Here is a 13942-nt window from a genome sequence, read left to right as displayed (position 1 = left end):
GTGTGTGAGGGGTAGCAAGCTACCCCTCCCTACCCCCTGCTAACTAACGATGGGGTAGTAAACCCTCATTAAAATTCTAATGGCTCGTCATTTCAGCTACGCCGAAAGTAATACCCATATTAAATGGCGTGATTTGTATTTCAGTTACAGAACAAACAGCATTTCATTCCAGTTCCTTATACCAATGTGCTCCCTTTCTCAGCCACTGTTTTTTAATATTTCTAATAAGTTATTTATCATAATATTTTCCTCCCACACTGTCTTGCTGTCAGATTGAAGAAAAATTCTTTCCCTTTCACCTAATGTTCGGACATTTCTTTACCAAAGTTTGAAACCATCTTACCTAAAGAATATATAGCTGTATAAATTCTGCTAATTTCCCAGAAATGAATCAACAGACATCTTACGTGTTAATCCAGCTAGCCCAAGGAAAGGGAATTTAGGAAGAAAGAAAGATTCTACCTGGGTCCCCTTGCCCAGTATAAATCAAGAGGTGGTGCTCAGTGCTCCATTCTGTTGAACTGTTACCTAGATTTTTCGGTATTCCACAGTTGTATATTTTTTGTGTAGTGAATGTTGGGTTGTGGTCGGCATTCGAACACAAGGCAGTTAGGGTGCTACCTCTGGCCACAGTCCGCAAACCACTCCAGGCGTGAAAGCGTAGCGAGGCTACTGCCTTGTGGAAAAGTTGACATGTGGTTGTCTAAAAAGATTGTGTCGTGGAGAAAGTTCTCTTAGGGGCTCAGTCAGAAGCAGCAAACGGTCCGGGCACCATTCGGAGTGATACCATAGCAGAGCTATGAGGGTCCTTGAAAGATTGACTAATGTTCTAGTCTTGTTGAGTACTCTTCTCATCAGAAAGAATGGTGGGAATGAGTACACGTCAATGTTTCCTCACCGTTGTTGGAATACATCTTGCCAAAGAGCCTTGGGATATGGGACTGTACTTCATTCTTTCTCTCTCTCTGTCGGCTAGTGCCGTCAGGTACTAGCCTAACCCGTTAGCATACCGGCAAAACTACAGTATATCACAATACAGTAGCCAGTATTCCTGCAGTATAACAATACAGCAGTTAGAAAACTACACTACATAATGATACAGTAGTATGAATTTCCAACATACTCTGTGTATCCTTTCACAGTCCATTGTTGAGACCGTTTAGAAAATGTTGAGGTGAAGTATTCCTTCAACATTCTGATGTATCCTAGATCATCGGAACATCAATAATTACCCTTCAGTATTAATATTCCACAATTGGTGGAGTTAATGTTGGTATACACTGACTCCAGCTCTACGTACAAGAGTTATTCCACTCTGTATTTTCCCTGATAAGGAAATTAAAAATATTAATATTGGGGGAGGTCACAGCAATTGCCTGGACGGGAAACACAGATATGTGTCTTTCCTATTTAATTTCTAGCTTACTATCCTAAGCTATATTAATAATAGTAATGTATACTATTTTAATGCTTGTGAAAATTTATCAGTGAGATAAATTACCCCATAATCATTTCACTCTTTCTTTCCTTACAGGAGGAGGCTAAGGTGAAGTGTGCAGTCCTGTTCTGCAACCACAAAAGTAGGGACTTTTGTGGCCACAAGATGTGCAGGTCTCATGCCCCCGGCTCCATCGCAACTGAAACCCTGAGGTACTGATATCCGAAGGGTTGTACCGTATGCTAGGCCTTGATGACTGACGGTTTTGGTGATCCTGAGACGACGGAGTCGAGAGATACTGCGAGGGAAACGCTTCAGAAGTGGGTAAGAGGGTTCCAGAAGAACTCTCCGGGACTTTACCTGCCAAACGAAGCTAAGAGAAGCCTTCTGTTCCCTAAGGCCCAATCCGACGCAGTTGTGCTTCAGGCACAGGTCAAGCCTCCCTTCATTCAGCTGACGATAGAGGCCGACATCAACAAGGCTCTTGAAGGCATGGACATCCATCAAGAACAGATGTCAGAGGTGTCCTCAAGACACCGAAAAGGATCTTCTACAAGAAAATCCTGAAGAGGTGGCCCAGCCACCCGAGGAGGAAGAAGGATCCGTATCAACAATAACGGAAGACCCTCAGTTTTCTGTGACAGCATATCAACCTGTGCCGTCAACCTCTTCAGCCCCAACTCCTCATTCGGACCCTCTATTAACCAAGGGCGAGGCGCTCATGGTACAGCTGCAACAGATGATGGAAACTTCCGCAAGGAACAATAAGAGATGAGGAGGGAAGTCAGAGAAGCAAAACGCTTGGGCGTTTTCAGAAGCTCTCACAAGCCTATCAAAATCTCCGACTTACCTCAGTGCTCCGAAACCAACCCCTGGAGGTATGCGGAGTATATGCCCATGATGAATGGGAAGCTATACATTTCTGAGAAGATGGGGGCCAAACCCCTCGAAGATCTCCAATTCTGGCCTAACATTTCGGCTTACTCAGAATGAACCAGCATCTCGGGAGGAGATGGAACCTAAGGAGGTCATGATCTTTGAACATGACAAGGCAAAGGCTCTCTTGACGAGTAACCTAAAGAAAGCCGGCTACACCAACTCGAAGGTTTCAGCTTTGAGCAAGAGGCACCCTACCTTCCTTGCTCCTTCCTCCAGAGCTTTTCCCTTTTTGGCCAAAGCTCTCAACTGTGTGCTAAAAGCATTTGATGCGGGCAAACCATGCCCTGTGCTAGAGGAATGCAAACCATTGTCTCTAGCCTTGCCTACCTGCGAGAAGGAATGGAACGAGGTTCATCTAACCTTCTCAATCTCGGAACTGGATCCAGAGATAGCAGGACAACAGTTCAACGAGACCTTCCAAAGTTGTAGGAACATCTGAGAAGGGAACAGAAAACAGAAGACAAAAGAGAGACTAGCCGCCTCTTTGTCTCTCCAGAACAGTATGGAGATGTGTGCAGGCCTTTCAAACACCCCAGATAAGAACATGGTCCTAGCCAAGATGCACAGGGCTACCCTTGTGAAGGACATGTATGCTTTTGTAAAGGCCAGGAGGGCCTGTAGAGAGCATGTGTTTGCCAATGCAACAGTCAAACACGAGCCCAAGAAGTTGATCACTTCATGCATCTGGGGCAAGGACCTCTTCCCAAAACAAGTAGTCCGGGAGGTAATTGCTAAAGCCACCACGGAGAATAGGAACCTTCTCCAGAAGTGGGTCTTATCTTCCAAAAGGAAATCATCCTCTGACGCTGGTCCCCAACCCAAGAACAGGAAGACAAAGAAGCCACGCATGTCTCACAGACCTGCACAACATCCTACTGTTGCCATGACCACAGTGACCCAAATGGTTACCCAGCTGCAAACCACCTTCCAAATGGTGCCCCAGCAGCTGGTAGCTCAGTCACCAGTTTTTAATCAAGGCTTTAAGAGGCACACCACTACCTTTCGCCCTAAAGGCAGAGGCTCTAGAAGAGGCTCCTCAAGAAACCCCTCAAGGGGTAGAGGAGGACGTGGTCAGGGGAACAAACCCTCTGGATCATCTCAATAATGAGATGCTCCAGGTAGGAGGAAGACACTTCCACTTTCGGGATTGTTGGACCTTCGATCCTTGGGCCTACAGCCTAATTAAGTATGGACTCGGGTGGAAATGGAACAAAACTCCACCTGCTCTTCCTCAATTCTTCCAACACTCCACCCCTTTATTGGAAGAATATACCTTAGAACTCTTAAACAAAAAGGTAATAAGGAAAACAAAGTCCATCAAATTCCAGGGAAGGCTGTTTTGTGTTCACAAGAAAGACTCAGACAAACCCAGAGTCATTCTATACTTGTCCCAACTCAACAAGTTCATCGAGAACAACAAGTTCCGGATGCTAACCCCACAACACATAAGGACCCTGTTACCAAAAGGGGCGTACACAGTCTCAATAGACGTGGCAGATGCTTATTGGCACCTACCAGTCAGCCGCCCCCTCTCCTCCTACCTAGCATTCAAACTACAGAAGACAAATTATGTCTTCACAGCCATGCCCTTTGGACTAAACATAGCCCCAAGGATATTCACAAAACTTGCGGACACAGTCGTCCAACAGCTACGCTTAGAAGGCATTCAGGTAGCAGCATACCTGGACGACTGGTTGGTGTGGGCAGCATCCAAGACAGCTTGTCTGCAGGCAGCCACGAAGGTGATTCAGTTCAACTACAAGAAGTCTCGCCTCTCTCCAGCTCAAGTTTCAATGGTTAGGAATCCATTGGAACTTGCAGTCACACCGCCTCTCCCTTCCACCAAAGAATAGGAGAGAGATTGCAGGTTCTGTCAGGAGACTACTGAAATCCAACAAGATTTCAAGACGCCAACAGGAGAGAGTACTGGGCTCTCTCCAGTTCGCAGCTGTGACAGACCCAGTGCTAAAAGCACACCTAAAGGATGCGTCACGAGTCAGGAGAAGATATGCATCAAACGCTCGAAGAGATCAACAGATATTGACACCGACCTTACTGCAATCGCTTTTAAGGCCGTGGTCAAAGGTCAAGAGCCTGACAAGGACAGTTCCCTTACAACCACCTCAAGCTTCGGTGATCATCCACACAGATGCCTCACCGCAAGGATGAGGCGGCCATTCCCATCAAAGGAAAGTGCAAGGGAACTGGTTGCACCAGTTCAAGACCTTTCACAACAACATTCTGGAAGCCATGGCAGTCTTCCTAACGTTGAAGAAACTATCCCCTCACAGTTCAGCCCACATCAGGCTGGTCTTCAACAGCGAAGTAATAGTGAAATGTCTGAACTGACAAGGCTCGAGATCGCCTTACATCAATCACGTGATGTTAGCCGTCTTTCGCTTTGCAAGGAAGAAAAGATGGCACCTGTGAGCAGTTCACCTGCAAGGGTCCTGCAATGTGATGGCGGACGCTCTATCCAGGCGAAAACCGATAGAGACAGAATGGTCCCTGGACGCAAACTCATTCTCCTCCATCTTGGAAAGTCCCGAAACTGCAGATCGACCTCTTCGCAACGATCAACAACAAGAAACTACCTCGATATGTGGCCCCATACGAGGACCCTCGGGCAGAAGCGACGGACGCTATGTCCCTCGATTAGAACAGATGAAATCATGTCTATCTGTTCCCACCAACAAATCTCCTGTTGAAGGTCCTCAACAAGCTCAGATCCTTCAGGGGAACAGCAGCAGTAGTGGCCCCCAAATGGCCCAGGAGAAATTGGTTCCCTCTAGTGATAGAACTGAAGCTGAAGCTGTTTCCTCTACCGAATCCAGTTCTATCCCAACTGGTTCAGAAGTCGACTGTCTACGCTTCATCATTGAGAACCCAAAATCTACATCTCAAGATTTTCTCGCCTTAGCAGCCAAGAAAAGGTTCGGGATCTCAAAAGACAACATCGACTTTATAGGAGGATACAAGTCAAAGTCAACCAGAAGACAATATGAATCGTCTTGGAAGAAGTGGGTCTCTTTTGTCAAAGCAAACAGACCGGCAAAAATTTCGATAGACTTTGCCTTTCCTTCTTCATCTACCTTCAAGAACAAGGCCTGGCTTCCACCACAATAACTACGTGTAAGTCAGCTTTGACTAGACCTCTTCTTTACGCCTTCCAAGTGGATCTGTCAACGAAATCTTCGATAAGATTCCGAAAGCATGCGCTAGACTCAAACCAGCAACCCCTCCAAAGCCCATATCATGGTCCTTGGACAAAGTCTTGCACTATGCTTCAAACTTGAACAACATAGATTATACCCTAAAGGATCTCACACAGAAAGTGATATTCTTGTTCGCTATAGCCTCAGGGGCTAAAGTTAGTGAAATAGTGGCCCTATCTAGAAACGAGGGCCATATTCAGTTCACAGAAGAGGGAGAACTGAATCTTTTTCCCGATACTACCTTTCTCGCCAAAAACGAGCTGCCCACCAAAAGATGGGGTCCTTGGAGAATCTGCCCTCTGAAGGAAGATGTCTCGCTATGTCCAGTAGAGTGACTTAAGGTCTATCTTCGAAGAACTTCAGACTTCAAGGAGGGACAGCTCTTCCTAGGCGAAACCTCAGGATCAAACTTATCCCTACGTCAACTGAGGGCGAAACTCACCTACTTTATTCGCAAAGCGGACACTGACAGTACACCCGCAGGTCACGATCCTAGGAAAGTTGCTTCCTCGTTGAACTTCTTTCAACATATGGACTTTGATAGACTCCGCTCATATACGGGGTGGAAATCTTCTAGGGTTTTCTATAAACACTATGCGAAGCACGTGCACGAAATAAAACACTTTGCGGTGGCGGCAGGTAGCGTTATAAAACCTGTCGTCTAGTACTGCGATGAACAGTGGACTGTTCTGGGACTTAACAGTGGACTGGGTGAACAGGTATTAGCATCTTTGAGTGTAATACCTTTTAATGAAAATCACTATGGTGAATTTCAGACTGTTCTATATAGATGTAGAATCTAACCAATAACACCAGTGCCGTGTGAACATTTGTACACAGTGTTGGAACATATCCAACATCTAAGTGAAATCAATCAGATAATTTCCCACTAGTGAGTGGCACCTATGGATGATCTATAATATATGTATTTCTTCCCTTACAGGTTAAAAATATATATACCCAAAGATGTTGATATGTCACAAGGATTCTATTTATGACACATTTTGCTTTTGCATTTTTATATTTGTCTATACAAATAGAATTCATATAAATGTATCTGCGTCTTATTCGCCCTGATGAATACGAATAAACGATCCAAAGCATTTTAATTTTTCCTAAAATAACATACTTGAGAGTATAACCTCTGAACGAACAACCTATTTTTGGGTGATAGGGCCATATCGTCCTAATGGACCCTCCCTTCTTTCAAAAAAGGAGTATACAACTATGTAACGAAAGTCCCCAACCGAAACTACTCTATCTGCGGCTATCCGTGCTTAAATGCAACAAGGAATAGGTAAGCCGTAGTAGTACTGGGAGGGGATCCACCGGGCAACCTTGATAACGGCTACCCTTCAATTTCGCCACTCTTCCCCCTCAAAGCGTAAAGTCTATTCGGGGTGAAGACTGCCATGTGTCGTATCAAGAAATACGTCCCCCGATATTATGCAACATCCTTAAAAGTTATATTAAGGATACTCGCGCCAGGAGTTAGAATTCTGGAAACCTATGGATAATTTTCTGAGAGTATTACTGTAGCCAAATACCCCTTAGAAAGCTGCCTAAAGGAACCTTCCATCAGGACAACATGGCCCTATCACCCAAAAATAGATTTTTCGCTTTGCTCAAAATCTGTTTTATATATATATATATATATATATATATATATATATATATATATATATATATATATACCTATATATACATATATATATATATATATATATATATATATATATATACCTATATATATATATATATATATATATATATATATATATATACACATATATTTATTTATATATATATACATATATTTATTTATATACAAATATATACATGTATGTATATATATATATATATATATATATATATATATATATATATATTTATATACAAATATATACATGTATGTATATATATATATATATATATATATATATATATATATATATATATATATATATATATATATATATACATACATACATACATACATACATACATACATATATATATATATATATATATATATATATATATATATATATATATATATATATAGTTAAAAAGTCAAAGATTAATGGCAGTCAAAAAAGTGAGCGAGGAGGAAGAGTGGTGACAAACAATCCTCATCCGAGCCTAAAGCAAAGTGAGCTCAATCACAGGTGTGTCAGTGGGAGGGGTAACAAGCTAACTCCCCAACCAACCCGGCTAACTAACGGGATGGGTAGTTTAATGGCTTGTCCTTTCAGCTTCATCGAAAGTAATATCCCTATTAAATAGCATTGGTCTGTATTCTAGTAACGGAACAATTCTAGTTCCACATACAACACTTATTTAAAACCAATTTATGAGAAGAGCTCTATGAATGCTAGGCAATGTGCCTCAGTAAATTTCACAAAATAACTTTTATTGAGTAAAAAAAACATCAGACTACCTTTATCTTTATGTACATAAACTTAACCAACTGTTCAAAATCACTTACCTCTCCTCAAATGCCTCTAATAAACGAACATCCAAGATGTTTTCGATTGGCTCCCAAGTGTTGTGCCTGTAAAACATCAGACAAGATTAGATACATTCAAAACGTTACATCTGCCCAGTCTGGTATAGGATCCAATAATCCTTCCTCTATACTAAAATAATAACTTACCCATCCCTTTCAGTTGAATCTTTCTTCATTTAAGCATACAAACAACTGTTACATACCTTTTTTCTATGTATTATCCTTTACTTAAGACCTAAAAACATTTCATCGTCACTTTTTATATTTGTGTACTCGTATAACATTATGAAGGCAAAAGGAATGTTGGAAGAACATTGTACAAGAGACAGGAAACTAAGGCCTGAAAGATATGAAAAAAGACCCAGAGGTTGAAGAATACAGGGAGCTAAACTTCATATAAAAATGATTTAGTGACTATCTGCCTCTATGAGGAAGCCTGGGAAATTGGAATGAAAGATTGATGGCTGGCAACCAAACCTGTACATTGACAACAAATTTTTAAATAAAATAATATTCGAGTCAGTCATGAATAGTACACCATTACTAGTCGGATGCATTCGAGGGGAAGCATTACTAGATAAAACCAATTGCAGGATATCATAAATAGTGCAGGCTGTCTACACACAAACAATCATGACCTAGGATATATCAAAGTCCTTTTATTTACCACATCCTCTTGAAATATTACCCCTAGACAGTTATTGGGTCCTTTGACTGGCCAGACAGTACTACATTGGATTCTTCTCTCTGATTACTGCTCATTTTCCCTATACATACACACACACTGAATAGTCCGGCCTATTCTTTACATATTCTCCTCTGTCCTCATACACCTGACAACACTGAGATTACAAAACAATTCTTCTTCTTTGCTCAAGGGGTTAACTAATGTACTGTAATTGTTCAGTTGCTACATTCCACTTGGTAAGGATAGAAGAGATTATTTAGCTATGGTAAGCAGCTCTTCTAGGAGAAGGACACTCCAAAATCAAACCCATGCGCTCTAGTCTTGGGTAGTGCCATAGCCTCTGTACCATGGTCTTCCACTGCCTTGGGGTTGAGTTCTCTTGCTTGAGGGTACAATTGGGCACACTATTCAATTTAATTTCTTTCTCTTTTTTTATTTTTCTAGATTTATATATAAAAGATTTATTTGAATGTTGTTACTGTTCTAAAGATATTTTATTTAATTGTTCATTACTTCTATCGTAGTTTATTTATTTAATTTTCTAACTGGGCTAATTTGCCTGTTGGAGCCCTCAAGCTTATAGCATCTTGCTTCTTCAACTAGGGATGTAGCTTAGCAAGCAATAACAATAACAACAGGCTATAAGATGATAATTTTCAAAGTCAATAACCATTCAGAAAAAATTTCCACCGTGAAAAAATGTTTTGACACAAGAAATACCCTGATATTGCAATGTACAGCCCCAAAGGACTTACGCTGATAGAATAGAAGATTGCTATATAAATTGCTAAAAAAATTCCAACCTTAGGGCCAGTGTAAAATGGAGACCCAGAGGTTCCAGGATTTCTGAAAGGCTCTCACAGCACCACCTAGGCATTTGTTTACTGCTGAAAGTCTTCCTTTTTCTCCAAGTGATAGAGGTAGGCATCACTTTACATTCCTACTTCCTTTCAGTAGTCTAGGGAGGTGGGGAGGAATTTGGGGAACAAACACAGCACCACCCTAAATCAGGCTTTTTGTTTTCTCAAACTCCCTTCTGTGTTAGGAACTGTGGTTCCCAGGAACTAATACCAGTGTAAAAAGGTATACGTGTCAACCATAAGGGTCAAGTTAACTACATAAAATAATACTGTCCAAAAGAAAGGAAAAGCCAATAATTTAATTACAAGAGTGGAGAGCACTAATACCGGTAAATTAACACACTTACCTCAATGGGAAGAACATGATGACAAGATTATGCATCTATTACAGCATGCCTACCAATGTGGGCATTTGAGAATCCCACCTATATTGGCCTTTCCCCTCTAGGAAAATGGGCGTACAAAGGTGATGACCAAGTCATAGCTATTGAAAAGAGGATCTCCTGAGCATTATATTCGGCAGTTCTAGTAGCCTTTAAAAGAAAAGACCCCCCATTCATTTTGCATGAGCCCAGTCTCTTACGAATTGAAACCTCATAGAATCCTTGAAGGTGCATGAAGCATCCATACTTTTTGGGGTAAAACCCCATTAAGGCATTACATTCTTTGGGGAAGCTGGAATCATGTCTCAATACATATTGTCAGTGAGATTCTTCACCACTTTTCTGACTGGGCATTGCTATTCCAATGGAGAGACTCATCAGGAAAACTGTGGTAGAGAAGCAATTCCTTGACACTGAAACTGCCTCTGGCAAGAAACCAATGGCAAGGACATTTCATGCAACAGTAAGAATGAAGGAAGGCATCGATATCCTCTAATTCCACTTTGCTAAAGGGACTCCTCGCTGTACAAAACATGTTTGATCAAAACCAGAAGGACCATACATAACCAGATAACTAAGAATTACAAAACACATCCTTCTCCTCCATGTGCAAAGAGAACCCAGTTTCCACTAACTCCTACTACTAAAGCCATTCCTGAATGAGATGGGCCAGGGAGAAAAGCCCTCTTGGTGATCGAAGACCCTGAGATCTAGATAATGCAGGGTCCTGAAAGGGGGCAGAGGAAGAGGCAAGAGGAACAAAGGCCCCATGGAGCCATCAAGTTGTTGGAGACCTACCAAAGAAGCAGCTCACTAAAACAGACACCATCTTTGCAATGCAAGAGGGTTCTCCAATGTTAGCAGGCTAACCAAGCCCCAGGCATGGGTCAGGAACCTGCCAGAGAATAAAAAGGGGTGAAGCACCACTTGGAAGAGGAGCACCAAATCCAGGTGGTGCATTTAACTGGTGCCTTCCAAGGACGCAGATGTTGTATCCACTTTTTGTTGATCCACAGAGTAAGACAGCCTCCTCTTCTGGGTACTGTACAATTTTTTTGCGTTTGAACATGAAGTCCTCTAAATGATCAGAGACCAGGTCAACTATAGTCAAATGACCAAACGCGCTTACTGCTGAGTATTGTATTTTGGAGAAAACAAGATCCAGGAATTCCTTGCAGCTGTGGTTCTGCATTGCATAAAAGTGAACTCGCGTATAGCACAGAATGACTAAATATCCCAATACTAAACTATAAAATTACAAATTCGGAGATACTGTACAGTAATTCGTATCTTACCTAACGATATAAACCTTTAGCTATTTATTAGGGGGTTACTACTTTTAGCGAAGCTGAAATGACGAGCCATTAAAATTTAGCAGGGGTTAACTACCCATTCCACTGGTTTGCGGGGGTAGGAGGGGGGGGTTAGCTTGCTATAGCTCCCTCTCACACACCGGTGATTTAGCTCACTTTGCTTGGAGGTAGAACTTCAAGGGGGATATAGCTGGCGGGTAAGTTTGTATAGACATCTAAAGGTTTGTATCGTTAGGAAAAATACAAATTATCTCCGAATTTTTCATTTGTTCTGTGACTGGAATACAAACCTACGCCATTTATTAAGGGTAACTCACCCATTAGGAGGGAGGACGACCCAACCCTGCCAAACTGGGTTTGGCCTTTAACTGGGGGCTCCTTATTTTGAATAAGTTTATACCAAAAATAAGGAGTCCCTACACCTCACTAAACCTTGCTACGCAAGCTCTGCGGCCTACGCAAGCTATGTGTTGAAATGTTTAGAAGTGTGACTGTCCGGGTAAAAGATATTCCGAGTCTTTGTAAGAAAACTGTTGTAACCAGGACTTTTCCAATAGCCCCTCGCCATTTATGGGGACACAACAGTATTAGCTTAATACTAGGTACACAAGGGAGCATGGTTTACCTGCAGTGGTTTGAGATCAGCTTATGCAGAAAACCCAGGATGCTGCTTTCCCCAATAGAGGGGAGGGTGAAAAAAAGAATAAGAGCCAGTCAAACCTAGTCATTTGCGCAGACTGAAACCGGGTAACAGTGCCCTCAACCTTCTGCTACTTGTCCATTAAGGAGCTTATAGGTATTATACCAGTTGTTGTGCAGCCACCACAGGGCCAATACAGAACGTATCGAGCCTCCTGTGGGTCATGTCTTGCAGGTAGTGGACTGTAAATGTGTTTAGATGTTTCCACACCCCAGCATGTAGAGCCTGCGTCACCGAGAAATTTCTTTAGAATGCCAGGGACTAAGCTACGCCCCTGACATCCTGGGTTCTGGGGCAACGTGAAGGAGGGTCCAGTTTCGGGGCATGGTCGAAGACCTTGCGAATCCAGGCAGATATGATATTCTTGGTGGCCCTCCTTTTGTTGCTCCCTGTGCTGACAAAAAGTGAGGACACAGGGGGGTGGGCTGCAGCTATTCTCTTGAGGTACATCCTAAAACTCCTCACTGGGCAGATCAAGAGATAATTAGGGTAATCAGTTACAGAGAGGAGACTCAAAATCCGGAAGGAGTCGAATAGGGGATCCGCTACTCCCGGATTCTAAGTCTTGGCTACAAACTCAGGGACGAACCCGAACGTTACCTCTCCCCATCCCCTTGAATGGGCAATGTCATACGAGAGACCATGAAGTTCACTAACTCGCTTAGCCGAAGCCAAAGCTAGTAGGAACATAGTCTTCAAAGTGAGGTGGCAATCTGTTGCCTAGCGTAATGGTTCATAGGGAGGTCTCTTTAGAGACCTGAAAACTCGAACCACGTTTCATTAGGGAGGTCTCACTTCAGACTGAGGACAGGTAAGTTCATAACTCGGTATGAGTAAGGAAAGTTCTAGCGATGACGAAATATCCATTCCATTGAGCCCAAGGGCTAGGCTCAAGGTTGAGCGATTGCCTTTAATCGCCGAGACTGAAAGGCGTATTTCTTCACGCAAATACACGAGGATTGATTGATTGATTGATACACAAGGAACTCCGCTATTGGCATTGAGGGGAGAGATACCCCTTCTACGACACCAGCCACAGAAAACCTTCCATTTTGCCTGGTAGACTGCTGCTAATGATTTCCGCAGACATCCAGACATCCTGCTTGCAACTTGTTGTGAAAATCCTCTCTGAGTGAGGAGATGCTGGATAGTCTCCAGGTGTGAAGTCGTAGCGAAGCTACAGCTTTGTGGAGGATGTTGGCATGTGGTTGTTTGGGTAGATCATGTTGTGGAGGGAGTTCTTTTGAAGACTCCGTCAGGAGGTGCAGAAGGTCCGGAAACCATTCTGCATGATGCCATGGCGGAGCTATGAGTCATTAAGAGGTTGACCGATGTTCTGGCCTTCTTGAGTACCCTCCTCATCAGACAGAAAGGGGGAAAGGCGTAAACGTCGATGTTGTCCCACTGTTGTTGCATGCATCTTGCCAGAGCCTTGGGGTCTGGGAATGAGGGAGCAGTACAACGGGAGCCTGAGGTTCAGGGCCGTTACGAAGAGATACACAGTCAGAGAATCCCACAAAGTCAAGACTTTGTTGGCTACTAGATGATCCAAAGACCACTCACTATCGGAGATGCTCTGCTCAGGTTGTTGGCGAGCACATTCCTCTTGCCCGGAATGAAGCATGCCGATAGTGGTATCGAGTGAATTTCGGCCCATCTCAGTATCTCTACTGCTAGATGACCACCACCGAGTGTCCCGCCAGGAACTGTTGAAGGGCCAGAAAGATGGCCTTCATCTGTAAGAGATTTATGTGAAGGTGCTCTTCTGAATCTGACCAGAGGCCCGAGTCGCGTGGTGCAGCACATGAGCCCCCACCTTTTTTTTTTTTGAAGCGTCTGAGAACAGTATCAAATCTGGGGGAGGACAAGAAGATCCACTCCCTTTCGTAAGTTTTTG

General features: G+C 42.9%; 1 protein-coding gene across 2 annotated transcripts in view; it reads right to left on the bottom strand.

The window, feature by feature from the left end:
* Window positions 1-13942, bottom strand: part of LOC137631816 (chromobox protein homolog 7-like) — a 156490-nt gene that overhangs the window by 113348 nt on the left and 29200 nt on the right. For both annotated transcript variants that reach the window (XM_068363814.1, XM_068363813.1), the window contains exon 3: window positions 8081-8146. In XM_068363814.1, the coding sequence (XP_068219915.1) occupies window positions 8081-8146 (66 nt within the window). The remainder of the gene's footprint in view (window positions 1-8080; window positions 8147-13942) is intronic.

Source organism: Palaemon carinicauda, chromosome 40 (genome assembly GCF_036898095.1).
Source record: "Palaemon carinicauda isolate YSFRI2023 chromosome 40, ASM3689809v2, whole genome shotgun sequence".
Lineage (NCBI taxonomy): Eukaryota > Metazoa > Arthropoda > Malacostraca > Decapoda > Palaemonidae > Palaemon > Palaemon carinicauda.
This window is presented reverse-complemented; position numbering and strand designations above follow the sequence as displayed.